The 23,452-nt window shown below is 47.4% G+C and overlaps 1 protein-coding gene across 2 annotated transcripts in view; it reads left to right on the top strand.

Moving 5' to 3' along the window:
• The window catches only part of LOC110536767 (sorting nexin-30), a 78,991-nt gene that overhangs the window by 13,774 nt on the left and 41,765 nt on the right, over positions 1-23,452 (top strand). For both annotated transcript variants that reach the window (XM_090191554.1, XM_090191553.1), the window contains exons 2-3: positions 17,501-17,689; positions 22,774-22,884. In XM_090191554.1, the coding sequence (XP_090047680.1) occupies positions 17,501-17,689; positions 22,774-22,884 (300 nt within the window). The remainder of the gene's footprint in view (positions 1-17,500; positions 17,690-22,773; positions 22,885-23,452) is intronic.

Below are 23,452 nucleotides of genomic sequence, written 5' to 3'. Positions count from 1 at the left end.
CAAATAACCCTATTCCCTATATAGTGCACTACTTTAGACCAGGGCCCTGTGGAACCCTATTCCCTATATAGTGCACTACTTTAGACCAGAGCCCAAATAACCCTATTCCCTATATAGTGCACTACTTTAGACCAGAGCCCTATGGAACCATATTCCCTATATAGTGCACTACTTTAGACCAGAGCCCTAATCCCTATATAGTGCACTACTTTAGACCAGAACCCTAATCCCTATATAGTGCACTACTTTAGACCAGAGCCCTATAGAACCCTATTCCCTATATATAGTGCACTACTTTAGACCAGAGCCCTATGGAGCCCTATTCCCTATATAGTGCGTTACTTTAGACCAGAGCCCTATGGAACCCTATCCCCTATATAGTGCACTACTTTAGACCAGAGTCCTATGGAACCCTATCCCCTATATATAGTGCACTACTTTAGACCAGAGTCCTATGGAACCCTATCCCCTATATATAGTGCACTACTTTAGACCAGAGCCCTATGGAACCCTATTCCCTATATAGTGCATTACTTTAGACCAGAGCCCTATGGAACCCTATTCCCTATATATAGTGCACTACTTTAGACCAGAGTCCTATGGAACCCTATCCCCTATATATAGTGCACTACTTTAGACCAGAGTCCTATGGAACCCTATCCCCTATATATAGTGCACTACTTTAGACCAGAGTCCTATGGAACCCTATCCCCTATATATAGTGCACTACTTTAGACCAGAGTCCTATGGAACCCTATTCCCTATATATAGTGCACTACTTTAGACCAGAGCCCTATGGAACCCTATCCCCTATATATAGTGCACTACTTTAGACCAGAGCCCTATGGAACCCTATCCCCTATATAGTGCACTACTTTAGACCAGAGCCCTATGGGTGCCATTTGGGATGTGAAGGGGAATGTGTGCCAAACGTCCTCGTGATTAACATGGAGCCATGAAAGTTTATTTTGAGCTTGAATTTTAACCACCGCTGTCTGAACCTGAGGGGGACTCCGAGATGTGAATATAGACTAGAGAGCTGAAGGACTTTTAACTTACTTAACCTAGTTAATAGCCGTTTTTAAATGTTCTCAGGCACGATAGGAGTGTGTCTCCCTTTCTTCAGAACATGGCCCTTTTAAACAATTTATTATATTACAGAACAACAGGGAAACAACAACCTCTTCAACCACTTTTTGTTCTTGTGTTAACTGTGTTTTTCACTGCTTTACTTCTTAGACTAACACTGTTGTTGTCTGTTCAGAAAGGACATCTTTATGAAGCTACGTCTCATAGCTGGCTGTGTCACTGTTTCCAGCAGCAGTAGCTGGCTGTGTCACTGTTTCCAGCAGCAGTAGCTGGCTGTGTCACTGTTTCCAGCAGCAGTAGCTGGCTGTGTCACTGTTTCCAGCAGCAGTAGCTGGCTGTGTCACTGTTTCCAGCAGTAGTAGCTGGGCAGTGTGTCACTGTTTCCAGTAGCTGGGCAGTGTGTCACTGTTTCCAGTAGCTGGGCAGTGTGTCACTGTTTCCAGTAGCTGGGCAGTGTGTCACTGTTTCCAGCAGCAGTAGCGTGGCAGTCTTGGGGCTACTGCGTGGCAGTCTTGGGGCTACTGCGAATGAGCACAGTTTAGAGGGAACAACTGTATCAGGACATCAAATCAGCATTGTAATCGTGGTGGGGAGGAGAGAACACTTTGTAATATAGGCCTTAAATTACGTCCTCGTTTAAAAAGACCAGCTACTGGAAACAGTGACACACTGCCCAGCTACTGGAAACAGTGACACACTGCCCAGCTACTGGAAACAGTTACACACTGCCCAGCTACTGCTGCTGGAAACAGTAACACACTGCCCAGCTGCTGGAAACAGTAACACACTGCCCAGCTACTGGAAACAGTGACACACTGCCCAGCTACTGGAAACAGTGACACACTGCCCAGCTACTGGAAACAGTAACACACTGCCCAGCTACTGGAAACAGTGACACACTGCCCAGCTACTGGAAACAGTGACACACTGCCCAGCTACTGGAAACAGTGACACACTGCCCAGCTACTGCTGCTGGAAACAGTAACACACTGCCCAGCTGCTGGAAACAGTAACACACTGCCCAGCTACTGGAAACAGTAACACACTGCCCAGCTACTGGAAACAGTGACCCACTGCCCAGCTACTGGAAACAGTAACACACTGCCCAGCTACTGGAAACAGTAACACACTGCCCCCCAGCTACTGGAAACAGTGACACACTGCCCAGCTACTGGAAACAGTGACACACTGCCCAGCTACTGCTGCTGGAAACAGTAACACACTGCCCAGCTGCTGGAAACAGTAACACACTGCCCAGCTACTGGAAACAGTGACACACTGCCCAGCTACTGGAAACAGTGACACACTGCCCAGCTACTGGAAACAGTGACACACTGCCCAGCTACTGGAAACAGTGACACACTGCCCAGCTACTGGAAACAGTAACACACTGCCCAGCTACTGGAAACAGTGACACACTGCCCAGCTACTGGAAACAGTGACACACTGCCCAGCTACTGGAAACAGTGACACACTGCCCAGCTACTGGAAACAGTGACACACTGCCCAGCTACTGGAAACAGTGACACACTGCCCAGCTACTGGAAACAGTGACACACTGCCCAGCTACTGGAAACAGTGACACACTGCCCAGCTACTGGAAACAGTGACACACTGCCCAGCTACTGGAAACAGTAACACACTGCCCAGCTACTGGAAACAGTGACACACTGCCCAGCTACTGGAAACAGTGACACACTGCCCAGCTACTGGAAACAGTGACACACTGCCCAGCTACTGGAAACAGTGACACACTGCCCAGCTACTGGAAACAGTGACACACTGCCCAGCTACTGGAAACAGTGACACACTGCCCAGCTACTGGAAACAGTGACACAGCCAGCTACTGCTGCTGGAAACAGTGACACAGCCAGCTATGAGACGTAGCTTCATAAAGATGTCCTTTCTGAACAGACAACAACAGTGTTGGTCTTTTTAAACGAGGACGTAATTTAAGGCCTATATTACAAAGTGTTCTCTCCTCCCCACCACGATTACAATGCTGATTTGATGTCCTGATACAGTTGTTCCCTCTAAACTGTGCTCATTCGCAGTAGCCCCAAGACTGCCACGCAGTAGCCCCAAGACTGCCACGCAGTAGCCCCAAGACTGCCACGCAGTAGCCCCAAGACTGCCACGCAGCTCCACAGGACTGCCGTGATATCAGCCCACAGAGAGAAGCACACGATTTAACTTCACTTCTAGAGCAGTGGTCACCAACCGGTCCATCACCAAGGCATTCCTAGTCGATCACCAAACATTTGTGTAAAACCAAAGACCCAGAGAGCAAATCAAGTGCACTATAGGTCTACCGCTGGCCAATCAGATGGCTCAGATTACCGTGTCTGCAGTAAAGTAGCAACATAAAGGAAAGCTACAACAATGAGATGCTGTGAGATTTAAACCCACGACTAGAGAGAGACTGTCAATTAATACAACAATGAGATACTGTGAGATTTAAACCCACGACTAGAGAGAGAGACTGTCAACCAATACAACAATGAGATACTGTGAGATTTAAACCCACGACTAGAGAGAGACTGTCAACCAATACAACAATGAGATACTGTGAGATTTAAACCCACGACTAGAGAGAGAGACTGTCAACCAATACAACAATGAGATACTGTGAGATTTAAACCCACGACTAGAGAGAGACTGTCAACCAATACAACAATGAGATGCTGTGAGATTTAAACCCACGACTAGAGAGAGAGACTGTCAACCAATACAACAATGAGATGCTGTGAGATTTAAACCCACGACTAGAGAGAGACTGTCAACCAATACAACAATGAGATGCTGTGAGATTTAAACCCACGACTAGAGAGAGACTGTCAACCAATACAACAATGAGATGCTGTGAGATTTAAACCCCACAACTAGAGAGAGACTGTCAACCAATACAACAATGAGATGCTGTGAGATTTAAACCCACGACTAGAGAGAGACTGTCAACCAATACAACAATGAGATACTGTGAGATTTAAACCCCACAACTAGAGAGAGACTGTCAACCAATACAACAATGAGATACTGTGAGATTTAAACCCCACAACGAGAGAGACTGTCAACCAATACAACAATGAGATACTGTGAGATTTAAACCCCACAACTAGAGAGAGACTGTCAACCAATACAACAATGAGATGCTGTGAGATTTAAACCCACGACTAGAGAGAGACTGTCAACCAATACAACAATGAGATGCTGTGAGATTTAAACCCACGACTAGAGAGAGACTGTCAACCAATACAACAATGAGATACTGTGAGATTTAAACCCACGACTAGAGAGAGAGACTGTCAACCAATACAACAATGAGATGCTGTGAGATTTAAACCCACGACTAGAGAGAGACTGTCAACCAATACAACAATGAGATGCTGTGAGATTTAAACCCACGACTAGAGAGAGACTGTCAACCAATACAACAATGAGATGCTGTGAGATTTAAACCCCACAACTAGAGAGAGACTGTCAACCAATACAACAATGAGATGCTGTGAGATTTAAACCCACGACTAGAGAGAGACTGTCAACCAATACAACAATGAGATACTGTGAGATTTAAACCCCACAACTAGAGAGAGACTGTCAACCAATACAACAATGAGATACTGTGAGATTTAAACCCCACAACTAGAGAGAGACTGTCAACCAATACAACAATGAGATACTGTGAGATTTAAACCCCACAACTAGAGAGAGACTGTCAACCAATACAACAATGAGATGCTGTGAGATTTAAACCCACGACTAGAGAGAGACTGTCAACCAATACAACAATGAGATGCTGTGAGATTTAAACCCACGACTAGAGAGAGACTGTCAACCAATACAACAATGAGATACTGTGAGATTTAAACCCACGACTAGAGAGAGAGACTGTCAACCAATACAACAATGAGATGCTGTGAGATTTAAACCCACGACTAGAGAGAGACTGTCAACCAATACAACAATGAGATACTGTGAGATTTAAACCCCACAACTAGAGAGAGACTGTCAACCAATACAACAATGAGATGCTGTGAGATGTAAACCCCACAACTAGAGAGAGACTGTCAACCAATACAACAATGAGATGCTGTGAGATTTAAACCCACGACTAGAGAGAGACTGTCAACCAATACAACAATGAGATACTGTGAGATTTAAACCCACGACTAGAGAGAGACTGTCAACCAATACAACAATGAGATGCTGTGAGATTTAAACCCACGACTAGAGAGAGACTGTCAACCAATACAACAATGAGATGCTGTGAGATTTAAACCCACGACTAGAGAGAGACTGTCAACCAATACAACAATGAGATACTGTGAGATTTAAAACCACGACTAGAGAGAGACTGTCAACCAATACAACAATGAGATGCTGTGAGATTTAAACCCACGACTAGAGAGAGACTGTCAACCAATACAACAATGAGATACTGTGAGATTTAAACCCACGACTAGAGAGAGACTGTCAACCAATACAACAATGAGATACTGTGAGATTTAAACCCACGACTAGAGAGAGAGACTGTCAACCAATACAACAATGAGATGCTGTGAGATTTAAACCCACGACTAGAGAGAGACTGTCAACCAATACAACAATGAGATACTGTGAGATTTAAACCCCACAACTAGAGAGAGACTGTCAACCAATACAACAATGAGATACTGTGAGATTTAAACCCACGACTAGAGAGAGAGACTGTCAACCAATACAACAATGAGATGCTGTGAGATTTAAACCCACGACTAGAGAGAGAGACTGTCAACCAATACAACAATGAGATACTGTGAGATTTAAAACCACGACTAGAGAGAGAGACTGTCAACCAATACAACAATGAGATGCTGTGAGATTTAAAACCACGACTAGAGAGAGACTGTCAACCAATACAACAATGAGATACTGTGAGATTTAAACCCACGACTAGAGAGAGAGACTGTCAACCAATACAACAATGAGATGCTGTGAGATTTAAACCCACGACTAGAGAGAGACTGTCAACCAATACAACAATGAGATACTGTGAGATTTAAACCCCACAACTAGAGAGAGACTGTCAACCAATACAACAATGAGATGCTGTGAGATTTAAACCCACGACTAGAGAGAGACTGTCAACCAATACAACAATGAGATGCTGTGAGATTTAAACCCACGACTAGAGAGAGACTGTCAACCAATACAACAATGAGATGCTGTGAGATTTAAACCCACGACTAGAGAGAGACTGTCAACCAATACAACAATGAGATACTGTGAGATTTAAACCCCACAACTAGAGAGAGACTGTCAACCAATACAACAATGAGATGCTGTGAGATTTAAACCCACGACTAGAGAGAGACTGTCAAGGAATTCAACAAAGAGATGCTGTTTTTATGAGTGACTTCATGTTTCAGTTCTTATTCAGAACTGTCAACACTTTGTATAGTCAACATTTTTCTAAGCCATAAAATGTGTTCACCCTACTTCCACTCACGCTACAACAAGCACTGCAGCAGTCAGTAATGAACGAGTAGGAAAGTGTCTCTATAGGCTTGTGTTGTTGTTATTATTAGAGGCTTGGGTCTTTTTTTAATATCAAGGAATATTTCACTTTCTCTGTTCATAGGAGTAACAACATGAGTTTGTGATGAGGCAGAAATAATGTGGTGCGACTCGAGTTTCACCATCAGCTGGAAGACGGTGTCCCTTTCTGGTCAGAGTCAGTGGAGGAAAGAGAGAGAGGAGGGACGTTGAGAGACGGACCCTCAGTCTGCTGCTCTCTCCCTCTGCTGAGACAGACTCTGTCTGCTGCTCTCTCCCTCTGCTGAGACTGACTCTCAGTCTGCTGCTCTCTCCCTCTGCTGATACTGACCCTCAGTCTGCTGCTCTCTCCCTCTGCTGAGACTGACCCTCAGTCTGCTGCGCTCTCCCTCTGCTGAGACTGACTCTCAGTCTGCTGCTCTCTCCCTCTGCTGAGACAGACTCTCAGTCTGCTGCTCTCTCCCTCTGCTGATACTGACCCTCAGTCTGCTGCTCTCTCCCTCTGCTGAGACAGACCCTCAGTCTGCTGCCTTCTCCCTCTGCTGAGACTGACCCTCAGTCTGCTGCTCTCTCCCTCTGCTGAGACAGACTCTGTCTGCTGCCTTCTCCCTCTGCTGAGACTGACCCTCAGTCTGCTGCTCTCTCCCTCTGCTGAGACTGACCCTCAGTCTGCTGCCTTCTCCCTCTGCTGAGACAGACTCTGTCTGCTGCTCTCTCCCTCTGCTGAGACAGACTCTGTCTGCTGCCTTCTCCCTCTGCTGAGACTGACTCTCAGTCTGCTGCTCTCTCCCTCTGCTGAGACTGACCCTCAGTCTGCTGCCTTCTCCCTCTGCTGAGACAGACTCTGTCTGCTGCTCTCTCCCTCTGCTGAGACAGACTCTGTCTGCTGCCTTCTCCCTCTGCTGAGACTGACTCTCAGTCTGCTGCTCTCTCCCTCTGCTGACACTGACCCTCAGTCTGCTGCTCTCTCCCTCTGCTGAGACGGACCCTCAGTCTGCTGCCCTCTCCCTCTGCTGAGACGGACCCTCAGTCTGCTGCTCTCTCCCTCTGCTGAGACAGACTCTGTCTGCTGCCTTCTCCCTCCGCTGAGACTGACCCTCAGTCTGCTGCTCTCTCCCTCCGCTGAGACGGACCCTCAGTCTGCTGCTCTCTCCCTCTGCTGAGACAGACTCTGTCTGCTGCTCTCTCCCTCTGCTGAGACTGACTCTCAGTCTGCTGCTCTCTCCCTCTGCTGAGACTGACCCTCAGTCTGCTGCTCTCTCCCTCTGCTGAGACGGACCCCTCAGTCTGCTGCTTTCACCCTCTGCTGAGACAGACCCTCAGTCTGCTGCTCTCTCCCTCTGCTGAGACGGACCCCTCAGTCTGCTGCTTTCACCCTCTGCTGAGACAGACCCTCAGTCTGCTGCTCTCTCCCTCTGCTGATACTGACCCTCAGTCTGCTGCTCTCTCCCTCTGCTGAGACGGACACTCAGTCTGCTGCTCTCTCCCTCTGCTGAGACGGACCCTCAGTCTGCTGCTTTCACCCTCTGCTGAGACTGACCCTCAGTCTGCTGCTCTCTCCCTCTGCTGAGACGGACCCCTCAGTCTGCTGCTTTCACCCTCTGCTGAGACAGACCCTCAGTCTGCTGCTCTCTCCCTCTGCTGATACTGACCCTCAGTCTGTTGCTCTCTCCTTCTGCTGAGACTGACCCTCAGTCTGCTGCTCTCTCCCTCCTCTGAGACTAACCATCAGTCTGCTGCTCTCTCCCTCTGCTGAGACAGACTCTGTCTGCTGCTCTCTCCCTCTGCTGAGACAGACTCTGTCTGCTGCTCTCTCCCTCTGCTGAGACGGACCCCTCAGTCTGCTGCTCTCTCCCTCTGCTGAGACTGACCCTCAGTCTGCTGCACTCTCCCTCTGCTGAGACTGACCCTCAGTCTGCTGCTCTCTCCCTCCTCTGAGACTAACCATCAGTCTGCTGCTCTCTCCCTCTGCTGAGACTAACCCTCAGTCTGCTGCTCTCTCCCTCTGCTGAGACTGACCCTCAGTCTGCCGCTCTCTCCCTCTGCTGAGACTGACCCTCAGTCTGCTGCACTCTCCCTCTGCTGAGACTGACCCTCAGTCTGCTGCTCTCTCCCTCCTCTGAGACTAACCATCAGTCTGCTGCTCTCTCCCTCTGCTGAGACTAACCCTCAGTCTGCTGCTCTCTCCCTCCGCTGAGACTGACCCGCAGTCTGCTGCTCTCTCCCTCTGCTGAGACAGACCCTCAGTCTGCTGCTCTCTCCCTCTGCTGAGACTGACCCTCAGTCTGCTGCTCTCTCCCTCTGCTGAGATGGATCCTCAGCCTGCTGCTCTCTCCCTCCGCTGAGACTCACCCTCAGTCTGCTGCTCTCTCCCTGCTCTGAGACTAACCATCAGTCTGCTGCTCTCTCCCTCTGCTGAGACTAACCCTCAGTCTGCTGCTCTCTCCCTCTGCTGAGACTGACTGCTCTCTCCCTCAGTCTGCTGCTCTCTCCTTCTGCTGCTCTCTCCTTCTGCTGCTCTCTCCCACAGTCTGCTGCTCTCTCCTTCTACTGCTCTCTCCCTCCTCTGAGACTAACCATCAGTCTGCTGCTCTCTCCTTCTGCTGCTCTCTCCCTCAGTCTGCTGCTCTCTCCCTCTGCTGAGACTGACTGCTCTCTCCCTCAGTCTGCTGCTCTCTCCTTCTGCTGCTCTCTCCTTCTGCTGCTCTCTCCCTCAGTCTGCTGCTCTCTCCTTCTGCTGCTCTCTCCCTCAGTCTGCTGCTCTCTCCTTCTGCTGCTCTCTCCCTCAGTCTGCTGCTCTCTCCCTCAGTCTGCTGCTCAATCCTTCTGCTGCTCTCTCCCTCCCTCCTTGTTTTTTTTTTTTTTTTTTAATGGCCCGAACAACAATGCAAAGCCAATATGCGGTGATAATGCATTGGGCCTAAGGCTTACTGCACAAACCTCATTGATCAATAACTGTTTTTATTGGTTAATGTTGCGTAGGCTTACGTTTTATTTACGTCATGTAAAAAAACGAATCTGAGCTGTAAAAGTGATCTTGACTCAGAAGAGGTTGGTCACCATTGTTCTAGAGTTTTCCCTGTTAACACTATCATCATTTCCCTTTACTGTGGCAAGTGTGATTGTGTCAACACAATATAAGACACTTTCAGTGGAACAAAAACAAACTATGCAAAAGATTGTGTTGTCGGCAGAACACATTGGAGTAGGATTCTATCGCATTGACACGCACTACTCAGCTGTACTCCACACAGATCGGTGCGCCATAACCAATCAGATCTGCAGTAGGCCTATATGCAAATAGACCAGTGCCATATATGGATCTGTGCCATTTACTCTGAACTGGACTGTGTTTACAGCATGAGCGGCCGTGACTAGATGAACTGGACTGTGTTTACAGCATGAGCGGTCGTGACTAGATGAACTGGACTGTGTTTACAGCATGAGCGGCCGTGACTAGATGAACTGGACTGTGTTTACAGCATGAGTGGTCGTGACTAGATGAACTGGACTGTGTTTACAGCATGAGCGGTCGTGAGTTGATGAACTGGACTGTGTTTACAGCATGAGCGGTCGTGAGTAGATGAACTGGACTGTGTTTACAGGATGAGCGGTCGTGACTAGATGAACTGGACTGTGTTTACAGCATGAGCGGCCGTGACTAGATGAACTGGACTGTGTTTACAGCATGAGCGGCCGTGACTAGATGAACTGGACTGTGTTTACAGCATGAGCGGCCGTGACTAGATGAACTGGACTGTGTTTACAGCATGAGCGGTCGTGAGTTGATGAACTGGACTGTGTTTACAGCATGAGCGGTCGTGACTAGATGAACTGGACTGTGTTTACAGCATGAGCGGTCGTGACTAGATGAACTGGACTGTGTTTACAGCATGAGCGGTCGTGACTAGATGAACTGGACTGTGTTTACAGCATGACCGATCGTGACTAGATGAACTGGACTGTGTTTACAGCATGAGCGGTCGTGACTAGATGAACTGGACTGTGTTTACAGCATGAGCGGCCGTGACTAGATGAACTGGACTGTGTTTACAGCATGAGCGGTCGTGACTAGATGAACTGGACTGTGTTTACAGCATGAGCGGCCGTGACTAGATGAACTGGACTGTGTTTACAGCATGAGCGGTCGTGACTAGATGAACTGGACTGTGTTTACAGCATGAGCGGTCGTGAGTTGATGAACTGGACTGTGTTTACAGCATGAGTGGTCGTGAGTTGATGAACTGGACTGTGTTTACAGCATGAGCGGCCGTGACTAGATGAACTGGACTGTGTTTACAGCATGAGCGGTCGTGAGTAGATGAACTGGACTGTGTTTACAGCATGAGCGGCCGTGACTAGATGAACTGGACTGTGTTTACAGCATGAGTGGCCGTGACTAGATGAACTGGACTGTGTTTACAGCATGAGTGGTCGTGACTAGATGAACTGGACTGTGTTTACAGCATGAGCGGTCGTGAGTTGATGAACTGGACTGTGTTTACAGCATGAGCGGTCGTGAGTAGATGAACTGGACTGTGTTTACAGCATGAGCGGTCGTGACTAGATGAACTGGACTGTGTTTACAGCATGAGCGGCCGTGACTAGATGAACTGGACTGTGTTTACAGGATGAGCGGTCGTGACTAGATGAACTGGACTGTGTTTACAGCATGAGCGGTCGTGACTAGATGAACTGGACTGTGTTTACAGCATGAGTGGTCGTGACTAGATGAACTGGACTGTGTTTACAGCATGAGTGGCCGTGACTAGATGAACTGGACTGTGTTTACAGCATGAGTGGTCGTGACTAGATGAACTGGACTGTGTTTACAGCATGAGTGGTCGTGACTAGATGAACTGGACTGTGTTTACAGCATGAGCGGTCGTGAGTAGATGAACTGGACTGTGTTTACAGCATGAGCGGTCGTGACTAGATGAACTGGACTGTGTTTACAGCATGAGCGGCCGTGACTAGATGAACTGGACTGTGTTTACAGGATGAGCGGTCGTGACTAGATTAACTGGACTGTGTTTACAGCATGAGCGGTCGTGACTAGATGAACTGGACTGTGTTTACAGCATGAGTGGTCGTGACTAGATGAACTGGACTGTGTTTACAGCATGAGTGGCCGTGACTAGATGAACTGGACTGTGTTTACAGCATGAGCGGTCGTGAGTTGATGAACTGGACTGTGTTTACAGGATGAGCGGTCGTGACTAGATGAACTGGACTGTGTTTACAGCATGAGCGGTCGTGAGTTGATGAACTGGACTGTGTTTACAGGATGAGCGGTCGTGACTAGATGAACTGGACTGTGTTTACAGCATGAGCGGTCGTGACTAGATGAACTGGACTGTGTTTACAGCATGAGCGGTCGTGAGTTGATGAACTGGACTGTGTTTACAGCATGAGTGGTCGTGACTAGATGAACTGGACTGTGTTTACAGCATGAGTGGTCGTGACTAGATGAACTGGACTGTGTTTACAGCATGAGCGGCCGTGACTAGATGAACTGGACTGTGTTTACAGCATGAGTGGCCGTGACTAGATGAACTGGACTGTGTTTACAGCATGAGTGGTCGTGACTAGATGAACTGGACTGTGTTTACAGCATGAGCGGTCGTGAGTTGATGAACTGGACTGTGTTTACAGCATGAGTGGTCGTGAGTAGATGAACTGGACTGTGTTTACAGCATGAGTGGTCGTGACTAGATGAACTGGACTGTGTTTACAGCATGAGTGGTCGTGACTAGATGAACTGGACTGTGTTTACAGGATGAGCGGTCGTGACTAGATGAACTGGACTGTGTTTACAGCATGAGCGGTCGTGACTAGATGAACTGGACTGTGTTTACAGCATGAGTGGTCGTGACTAGATGAACTGGACTGTGTTTACAGCATGAGCGGTCGTGAGTAGATGAACTGGACTGTGTTTACAGCATGAGCGGTCGTGACTAGATGAACTGGACTGTGTTTACAGCATGAGCGGTCGTGACTAGATGAACTGGACTGTGTTTACAGCATGAGCGGTCGTGAGTTGATGAACTGGACTGTGTTTACAGCATGAGTGGTCGTGACTAGATGAACTGGACTGTGTTTACAGCATGAGTGGTCGTGACTAGATGAACTGGACTGTGTTTACAGCATGAGCGGTCGTGACTAGATGAACTGGACTGTGTTTACAGCATGAGCGGCCGTGACTAGATGAACTGGACTGTGTTTACAGCATGAGTGGCCGTGACTAGATGAACTGGACTGTGTTTACAGCATGAGTGGTCGTGACTAGATGAACTGGACTGTGTTTACAGCATGAGCGGTCGTGACTAGATGAACTGGACTGTGTTTACAGCATGAGCGGCCGTGACTAGATGAACTGGACTGTGTTTACAGCATGAGTGGTCGTGACTAGATGAACTGGACTGTGTTTACAGCATGAGCGGTCGTGAGTAGATGAACTGGACTGTGTTTACAGCATGAGCGGTCGTGACTAGATGAACTGGACTGTGTTTACAGCATGAGCGGCCGTGACTAGATGTGCTTGTTTTGAGCGAGACCTGAGTGTAGCCATGTATGAACATTTTGTTCATATCCTTTGCTAGTTAGTGAGTTATTAGCCAAGTTATAAATAATTTGTAGTCAGCAATAGAGGAGTGATTGTTTCCTACAAGAGCACAAAACATTTCTAGACATCTTTGAAAAGTGAGTCAGGTAAAGAGCTTTGTATTTTGAGACAGGCTTGAATAAGCTAAGTAGCCAATAGGCAGAGGGTAGCATAATTTGTCTGATTCTCTGTAATAATTGTATGGGAATAGGAGTGCATTTAATTTTGTAAAGTGGTTTCTTGCATCAAACAACACAACAGCATTTTCAGTCACCTCCTTGTCTGAAGGACAAGTGGATAAACAGGTTCATGTGAAGCCGTGCATGTTTTTTTTCAATAGTCTCATGGAATGTAGGTCTACATTGAACACCACACATTGGCTGCTACTGTAGGCTGAATGATAGAACAGCTATTTCCGTGGTAAAATGTTATGGGATACATTTATCCATTGTTTTTGATTGCAGGCCACTCTGGTAGGCCTACATTATGATCAAATAGCCACAGTAGCCTACTCGTCCACTGTTAAAACTGTAACTTAAAGCAGGTACAGCCTCAGTGTTCACAGTAAACCTGTAACTTAAAGCAGGTACAGCCTCAGTGTTCACAGTAAAACTGTAACTTAATGCAGGTACAGCCTCAGTGTTCACAGTAAAACTGTAACTTAAAGCAGGTACAGCCTCAGTGTTCACAGTAAACCTGTAACTTAAAGCAGGTTCAGCCTCAGTGTTCACAGTAAACCTGTAACTTAAAGCAGGTACAGCCTCAGTGTTCACAGTAAAACTGTAACTGAAAGCAGGTACAGCCTCAGTGTTCACAGTAAAACTGTAACTTAAAGCAGGTACAGCCTCAGTGTTCACAGTAAAACTGTAACTTAAAGGGGCTACAGCCTCAGTGTTCACAGTAAACGCACGCGCTGGAAGTTGCACAGAATTTTAACAACGTTCAAGTTTGCGCTCAGCAGACCTGAAATTTGCTCAGTGATTTAAGAGATTAGAGGGAACATTGGGCAGGACCAAATCGGAGAGATGGAGCCAACCCATGTAATACTTTGTAGGTTAGCAGTAAAACCTTAATCTGCCCTGGCCTTGACAGGAAGGCCCTGAAGTAATATGATCACATGGGTTTGGTGGGTTCTTGTCAAGATTTCTAGCAGCTGTATGTAGCAGGGGCTGAATTTTATTTAGTGCTTTATCCGGGAAGCCGGACAAGGATGTCCTTGTGGCGGGCCACTCCTTGTGGCGGGCCACTCCCTGTGGCGGGCCGGGCGCATGCACGCTGACTTCAGACGCCAGTTATACAGTGTTTCCTCCGACACATTGTTGCGGCTGGCTTCCGGTTTAAGCGAGCAGTTTGTCAAGAAGCAGTGCGTTGTGTTTCGGGGGATGCATGGCTCTCGACCTTCGCCTTTGCCGAGTCCGTATGGGAGTTTCAGCGATGGGACAAGACTGTAACTACCAATCACGATAAAGGGGTGATTAAAAATAAAATGACGGTACCACCATAATTGAGGCCTAGTAGACCCATACTGCCAAAAACCTAAATAGGTAAAGGGAAGGAGAACATGGGAACAAAGGGGTGTGTCCAGGAAAGGCTCCATAAGGCTTTTAAATACCTATGATAACCATAATGATAACCATAATGATAGAAAACAAAAAAAGATGAGTTCAAACATAATTCATAATGCAATATTTATAGTTATATTCAATGATAACATATTTCCATATTTTATATGGAACAAAACAATAAATATAGCACAAATAAAGACAATTTGAATTTGGCTCCAACACTAATCTTGATCGACACATGGAAACATAGCCCAAGGGGGGAGGGGGTTCTCCAATCTGACGGACCAAAGGCTACCGCCATATAGAATCGGAGAACCGACTAGGAGCATGGAATGTGTGTTTTAGAATGGCCTGCGAGAATAATCGAGGCCATTAAGATTCATTAATTCCGGATTAAATGTTTGGAGTGGGAAGTAACGACACAACGCACAGGTCGCGAACCTGGTGAAGTCCCTACTGATAGATCATCGGAAAAGGTTCGAATCAAGTGGCCACCTACCTGCAAGACAATAGTGTGGCAACAGTTTGACGAGAATACAGACAAGGTGCTGGAAGCAACAGCAAAGGGAGACGGAGGAGAGATAACTTAGCTTTATAGCAAATCCCTTTTGGAGTCACAAAGCAGCTACAGGACAGAAGCACAGTGGGAACCTGGTTTGTTCCAAAGAGGAGATTGACCATTACATTACACTGACAAGGAACAGGAGTTGGGGCAGTGTAACATCTTGATTAAACCCACCATCACCGGTCACAGAGTATTACGGGACAGAGTCAATGTGGAGGTTATATACAGGGTATTACGGTACAGAGTCAATGTGGAGGCTATATACAGGGTATTACGGTACAGAGTCAATGTGGAGGCTATATACAGGGTGTTACGGTACAGAGTCAATGTGCGGGGCCACTGGTTAGTCAATGTAACAAGTCTTCTGAAGCTGAGTGCTGGGGCCCCCGAAACCAAACCTGGCAGTGCTCTGGCTTGACCTTGCCAACGCCTGCAGATCGATCCCTCACAAGCTGTTGCAGACTACAATGACAAAACACCATGTCCCAGACAAAGTGGCAGACCTCATCAGGGTCAGTAACATCAGAGTGGTAGAGGAGGTGGGAATTATCCCAGGCTGCACCATCCCTGTGATCCTGTTTTTCCCTGGCGATTTAACATGATTATGAAGTCTGCTGAAGCTGATTGCCGGGGCCCCGAACCAAGTCTTGGGCAGCGACAACCACCAATCGGAGCCTTTATGGACAACCTGACAGTCACCACAGAGTCAGTGCCAGGAAGCAGGTGAATTCTGCAAGGGCTGGAGATGCTGATTGAATGGGCTTGAAGCCAACAAAATCAAGGTTGATGGTTTTGAAGAAGGGCAAGGTCGTAGACAGATTCCACTTCGCAGGGACACTGATCCCCACCGTCTCGGTTAAGCCAGTTAAGAGCCTTGGCCAGGTGTTTAACAGCAGCCTGAAGGACACAACATAAATCCAGGCCAATTGTCAGGACCTGGAGAAGCTAGCTGAGAGAGGTTGACTGGTCAGGAATGCCCGGCAAGTTAAAAGCATGGATGTATCAGCATGGCATCCTCCCAAGAATACTCTGGCCTCTGCTCATCTACGAAGTCCCCATCTACACTGTCAAGAGTGAGGAAGGTCTGTGTTAGAGGAGAGGTCCAGCAGAGCAGTGGGAATGAGACGGCAAGGTGCCTGGACGAGGCGGCAGCAGGAGGTGGACAGGAAAGTCTTGTAGACTGACCCTTGGCAGGCAGAACCACACCGCATTAAGTTATTGATCCAGGGGGTGCATGATGTCCTACCCAGCTCATCAAACCTGTTCTGCAGGGGGCAAAGTGGAAACTCCTGCATGCCCGTTATGCTCCAAGAGAGGGACCTTGGAGCTCATCGTAAGCTTCTGTCCTGAAGCTCTGAGGCCGTTATCGCTGGCGCCATGTCCAGGTTCTCAAGCCCGTCACAGAAGCAATCTGCAGAGGAATCGGCAACAGTCAGAGAGCTCGGCCCAACAGTCAGAATTTCACTTTGGTTCGAGCTGGAACGCAGCCAGGCTCAAAATCCAAACCACCAGCAGGGGTCCTAGCTACCCCTAGCTACTCCTAGCTACTCCTAGCTACTGCTAGCTACTCCTAGCTACTCCTAGCTACTGCTCAGGACTGGCAGCTGACCGCAGACCTATTCCCCTTTTTTACATATTGCTCTCCGTTTGAGGCTCTGGCCTAAATTAGTGCTTTAATTAAAGGTGCCATTTGGGATGCAGACCTCCTGTCTGGGCTCAGGCTCTCCTCAGGCAGCACCTGGTCTGTAAAACACCGGTGGATAATAATAGCCTATGAACTAACATCTGGAAAACTGGGGTGTATTCACCCGGAAGCAAATGGGCTAGGTTACAGCGGAGGTTGTTCCCATAGCAACTGTGGCCTGTAAAACGGTAGGGGCCCGTCCCAAATGACACCCTATTTCCTATATAGTGCACTGCTTTAGACCAGAGCCCTATGGAACCCTATTCCCTATATAGTGCACTACTTTAGACCAGAGCCCTATGGAACCCTATTCCCTATATAGTGCACTACTTTAGACCAGAACCCTATGGCACCCTATTCCCTACATAGTGCACTACTTTTGACCAGGGCCCAATAGGGTGCCATTTGGGACACAACCGTACTAATTATGTTGCTATTTACTTGTTTTCTGCTGCTAGGACCTGAGTCTGCCCAATGGGACGCCGGTGGAGACATCTAGTCCCGCCTCCTCATCTTCCCTCCTGAACCGGCTGCAGCTGGATGACGACCTGGATGGAGAGACACGTGACCTCTTTGTTACCGTCGAAGACCCGAAGAAGCACGTCTCCACTATGGAGACCTACATCACCTACATGGTCGCCACTAAGGTAGGTCCGCCCAGGAGATGTGGAAAATACTACCTGTAATGTGGATGGAAGCACTGAACAAAAATAAAAACACAAACATGTAAAGTGTTGATCCCATGTTTCACGAGCTGAAAAAAAATATCCCTGAAATGTTCCATTATGCACATTTTGTTCACAAATTTGTTTACATCCATGTTAATGAGCATTTCTCCTCTGCCAAGATAATCCGACCACCTGACAGGTGTGGCATATCAAGAAGCCGATTAAACAGCATGATCATTACACAGGTGCACCTTGTACTGGGGACAATAAATTGGCACTCTAAAATGTTTTTAGAGTGCCCTTACATTCAATGAGCATTCTTACAATTAGAATTCTGTGTTATATTGTCATCCAATAGACCGACCGACTCATCCAATAGACCGAGCGACTCATCCAATAGACCGAGCGACTCATCCAATAGGCCGAGCGACTCATCCAATAGGCCGAGCGACTCATCCAATAGGCCCAGCGACTCATCCAATAGGCCGAGCGACTCATCCAATAGGCCGAGCGACTCATCCAATAGGCCGAGCGACTCATCCAATAGGCCGAGCGACTCATCCAATAGGCCGAGCGACTCATCCAATAGACCAACTTAGCGAGGGGACTGTGCTATTTCCTTAATTTCTTCCTCCTCATTTCCCTCCTGATCAGATGTCCAATCTAAACACCAAGACTGCTAATTGGAAAATCCTCCAAACCAGGGAAGTTGTGGAATGCAGACCCAAGCTGTTGTGCTGACCGTGGGAAGATGTTTTGCGTGGGGGTTGCTGAGGAGTATTATAATGGCCTGGGGCTGTTCTTCATGGTTCGGCCCCTTTGTTCCAGTGAAGGGAAATCTTAACGCTACAGCATACAATGACATTCTAGATGATTCTGTGCTTCCAAATTTGTGGCAACAGTTTGGTGAAGGCCCTTTCCTGTTTCAACATGACAATGCCTCCGTGCACAAAGTACGTTTGTTGAGATCGGTGTGGAAAAACTTGACTGTCCTGCACAGAGCCCTGACCTCAACCCCATCGAACACCTTTGGGTTGAATTGGAACGCTGACTGCGAGCCAGGCCTAATCAGCCAACATCAGTGCCCGACCTCACTAATGCTCTTGTGGTTGAATAGAAGCTAGTCCCCGCAGAAAAGTTCCAACATCTAGTGGTAATCTTTCCCAGAAGAGTGGAGGCTGTTATATCCGAGCAGGTGTCCACATACTTTAGGTCATGTGGTATACGTTACACATCAAATCACATTTTATTTGTCACATGCGCCGAATACTGTACTCTATATCATCGACTGTATCCTTATGTAATACATGTATCACTAGCCACTTTAACTATGCCACTTTGTTTACATACTCATCTCATATGTATATACTGTACTCGATACCATCTACTGTATCTTGCCTATGCTGCTCTGTACCATCACTCATTCATATATCCTTATGTACATATTCTTTATCCCCTTACACTGTGTACAAGACAGTAGTTTTGGAATTGTTAGTTAGATTACTTGTTATTACTGCATTGTCGGAACTAGAAGCACAAGCATTTCGCTACACTCGCATTAACATCTGCTAACCATGTGTATGTGACAAATAAAATTTGATTTGATTTGAATACAACAGTGAAATGCCCTTTAACCAACAATGCAGTTTTTAACAAAAAAGTAAGAGATAAGAATAACAAATAATTAAAGAGCAGCAAAAAAATAACAATAGCAAGGCCAATAGAGAGTCAATGTGGAGGCTATATACAGGGTATTACGGTACAGAGTCAATGTGGAGGCTATATACAGGGTATTACGGTACAGAGTCAATGTGGAGGCTATATACAGGGTATTACGGTACAGAGTCAATGTGGAGGCTATATACAGGGTGTTACGGTACAGAGTCAATGTGGAGGCTATATACAGGGTATTACGGTACAGAGTCAATGTGGAGGCTATATACAGGGTGTTACGGTACAGAGTCAATGTGGAGGCTATATACAGGGTGTTACGGTACAGAGTCAAAGTGGATGCTATATACAGGGGGTATTACGGTACAGAGTCAATGTGGAGGCTATATACAGGGGGTACCGGTACAGAGTCAATGTGGAGGCTATATACAGGGTGTTACGGTACAGAGTCAATGTGGAGGCTATATACAGGGGGTACCGGTACAGAGTCAATGTGGAGGCTATATACAGGGTGTTACGGTACAGAGTCAATGTGGAGGCTATATACAGGGGGTACTGGTACAGAGTCAATGTGGAGGCTATATACAGGGTGTTACGGTACAGAGTCAATGTGGAGGCTATATACAGGGGGTACCGGTACAGAGTCAATGTGGAGGCTATATACAGGGGGTACCGGTACAGAGTCAATGTGGAGGCTATATACAGGTGGTACCGGTACAGAGTCAATGTGGAGGCTATATACAGGGTATTACGGTACAGAGTCAATGTGGAGGCTATATACAGGGGGTACCGGTACAGAGTCAATGTGGAGGCTATATACAGGGGGTACCGGTACAGAGTCAATGTGGAGGCTATATACAGGGGGTACCGGTACAGAGTCAATGTGGAGGCTATATACAGGGTATTACGGTACAGAGTCAATGTGGAGGCTATATACAGGGTATTACGGTACAGAGTCAATGTGGAGGCTATATACAGGGGGTACCGGTACAGAGTCAATGTGGAGGCTATATACAGGTGGTACCGGTACAGAGTCAATGTGGAGGCTATATACAGGTGGTACCGGTACAGAGTCAATGTGGAGGCTATATACAGGTGGTACTGGTACAGAGTCAGTGTGGAGGCTATATACAGGGGGTACCGGTACAGAGTCAATGTGGAGGCTATATACAGGGTGTTACGGTACAGAGTCAATGTGGAGGCTATATACAGGGTGTTACGGTACAGAGTCAATGTGGAGGCTATATACAGGGTATTACGGTACAGAGTCAATGTGGAGGCTATATACAGGGTATTACGGTACAGAGTCAATGTGGAGGCTATATACAGGGGGTACCGGTACAGAGTCAATGTGGAGGCTATATACAGGGTGTTACGGTACAGAGTCAATGTGGAGGCTATATACAGGGGGTACCGGTACAGAGTCAATGTGGAGGCTATATACAGGGTATTACGGTACAGAATCAATGTGGAGGCTATATACAGGGGGTACCGGTACAGAGTCAATGTGGAGGCTATATACAGGGTATTACGGTACAGAGTCAATGTGGAGGCTATATACAGGGGGTACCGGTACAGAGTCAATGTGGAGGCTATATACAGGGTATTACGGTACAGAGTCAATGTGGAGGCTATATACAGGGGGTACCGGTACAGAGTCAATGTGGAGGCTATATACAGGGTATTACGGTACAGAATCAATGTGGAGGCTATATACAGGGTATTACGGTACAGAGTCAATGTGGAGGCTATATACAGGGTATTACGTTACAGAGTCAATGTGGAGGCTATATACAGGGTGTTACTGTACAGAGTCAATGTGGAGGCTATATACAGGGGGTACCGGTACAGAGTCAATGTGGAGGCTATATACAGGGGGTACAAATCTTTTCAGTCTCTTGAGGGGGAATAGGTTTTGTTGTGCCCTCTTCACGACTGTCTTGGTGTGCTTGGACCATGTTAGTTTGTTGGTGATGTGGACGCCAAGGAACTTGAAGCTCTCAACCTGCTCCACTACAGCCCCGTTGATGAGAATGGGGGCGTGCTCAGTCCTCCTTTTCCTGTAGTCCACAATCATCTCCTTTGTCTTGATCCCGTTGAGTTTGTTGTACGGTCAGGTCTCTGACCTCCTGACCTCCTCATCATTGTTGTTGATCAGGCCTACCACTGTTTTCATCGGCAAACTTAATGATGGTGTTGGAGTCGTGCCTGGCCGTGCAGTCATGAGTGAACAGGGCGTACAGGAGGGGACTTAGCACGCACCCCTGAGGGGCCCCCATGTTAAGGATCAGCGTGGCGGATGTGTTGTTACCTACCCTTACCACCTGGGGGCAGCCCGTCAGGAGGTCCAGGATCCAGTTGCAGAGGGAGGTGTTTTGTCCCAGGGTCCGTAGCTTCGTAATGAGCTTTGAAGACACTATGGTGTTGAATGCTGAGCTGTAGTCAATGAAAGCATTCTCAGGTAGGTGTTCCTTTTATCCAGGTGCGAAAGGGCATTCTGGATTTCAATAGAGAGTGCGTCATCTGTGGATCTGTTGGGGCAGTATGCAAATTGGAAGACGTCTAGGGTTTCTGGGATGATGGTGTTGATGTGAGCCATGACCAGCCTTTCAAAGTACTTCATGGCTACAGACGTGATTGCTACGGGTTGGTAGTCATTAAGGCAGGTTACCTTAGAGTTCTTGGGCACAGGGACTATGGTGGTCTGCTTAAAACATGCTGGTATTACAGACTCAGACAGGGAGAGGTTGAAAATGTTGGTTGCCAGTTGGTCAGCGCATGCTTAGAGTACACGTCCTGGTAATCCGTCTGGCCCTTCGGCCTTGTGAATGTTGCCCTGTTTGAAAGTCTTACTCGCATCGGCTACGGAGAGCGTGATGAGACAGTCGTCCGTCACACAGTTGTCCGGGAACAGCTGATGCTCTCATATCATGATTTGGACGGAAGGTTGTTGGAGCGCCGCAGTGATGCATCTCTCCAACAGCACCCAGGAGAGGAGCGCTGGGATTGGACGATATCAATATTTATGCTTATTACAGGGCGGCATCACCTAAAAAGCCCATATGTCATTGGTTGAGAGAAATTGTCATTGTTTCTTGGCAGTATTCTGTGAGGTTTTATTCTCGTTGGATCAGGGTTAGGGTTAGGGGTTAGGTAACACAGTGTAACCCACTCTCTCTCTCTCCCAGACAACGCGGGTGGAGTTTGACCTACCAGAGTACCCTGTTAGGCGTTAAGGTCAGTGTTAGGGTTAGGTAACACAGTGTAACCAACTCTCTCTCTCTCTCCAGACAACGCGGGTGGAGTTTGACCTACCAGAGTACCCTGTTATGCGTTAAGGTCAGTGTTAGGGTTAGGTAACACAGTGTAACCCACTCTCTCTCTCTCTCCAGACAACGCGGGTGGAGTTTGACCTACCAGAGTACTCTGTCAGGAGGCGCTACCAGGACTTTGACTGGCTCAGGACCAAGCTGGAGGACACTCAGCCCACACATCTCATACCAGTAAGTTAACCCTAACCCTAGACTACACATCTCATACCAGTAAGTTAACCCTGACCCCTAACCCTAGACTACACATCTCATACCAGTAAGTTAACCCTGACCCCTAACCCTAGACTACACATCTCATACCAGTAAATTAACCCTGACCCCTAACCCTAGACTACACATCTCATACCAGTAAATTAACCCTGACCCCTAACCCTAGACTACAGATCTCATACCAGTAAGTTAACCCTGACCCCTAACCCTAGACTACACATCTCATACCAGTAAGTTAACCCTAACCCCTAACCCTAGACTACACATCTCATACCAGTAAGCTAACCCTAACCCCTAACCCTAGACTACACATCTCATACCAGTAAGTTATGTATAAGCGTAACTGGTAGGATCTGAACCCCTGTTTCCCCACTCGGAAAACCAATGTCTTAACCAAGAGGAATGACTCTCTCCTCTCTCTCTCTCTCTCTTTCTATTTCTCTCTCTTCTCTCTCTCTCTCTGCCCCCTCTCTCTCTCTCTCTGCCCCCTATTTCTCTCTCTCTCTGCCCCCTATTTCTATTTCTCTCC

The sequence above is a fragment of the Oncorhynchus mykiss genome, chromosome 12 (assembly GCF_057628025.1).
Source record: "Oncorhynchus mykiss isolate SJ-2025 chromosome 12, ASM5762802v1, whole genome shotgun sequence".
Classification (NCBI taxonomy): Eukaryota; Metazoa; Chordata; class Actinopteri; order Salmoniformes; family Salmonidae; genus Oncorhynchus; species Oncorhynchus mykiss.
Note: the sequence above shows the minus strand (reverse complement) of the source record. Positions and strands in the feature narration are given on the sequence as shown.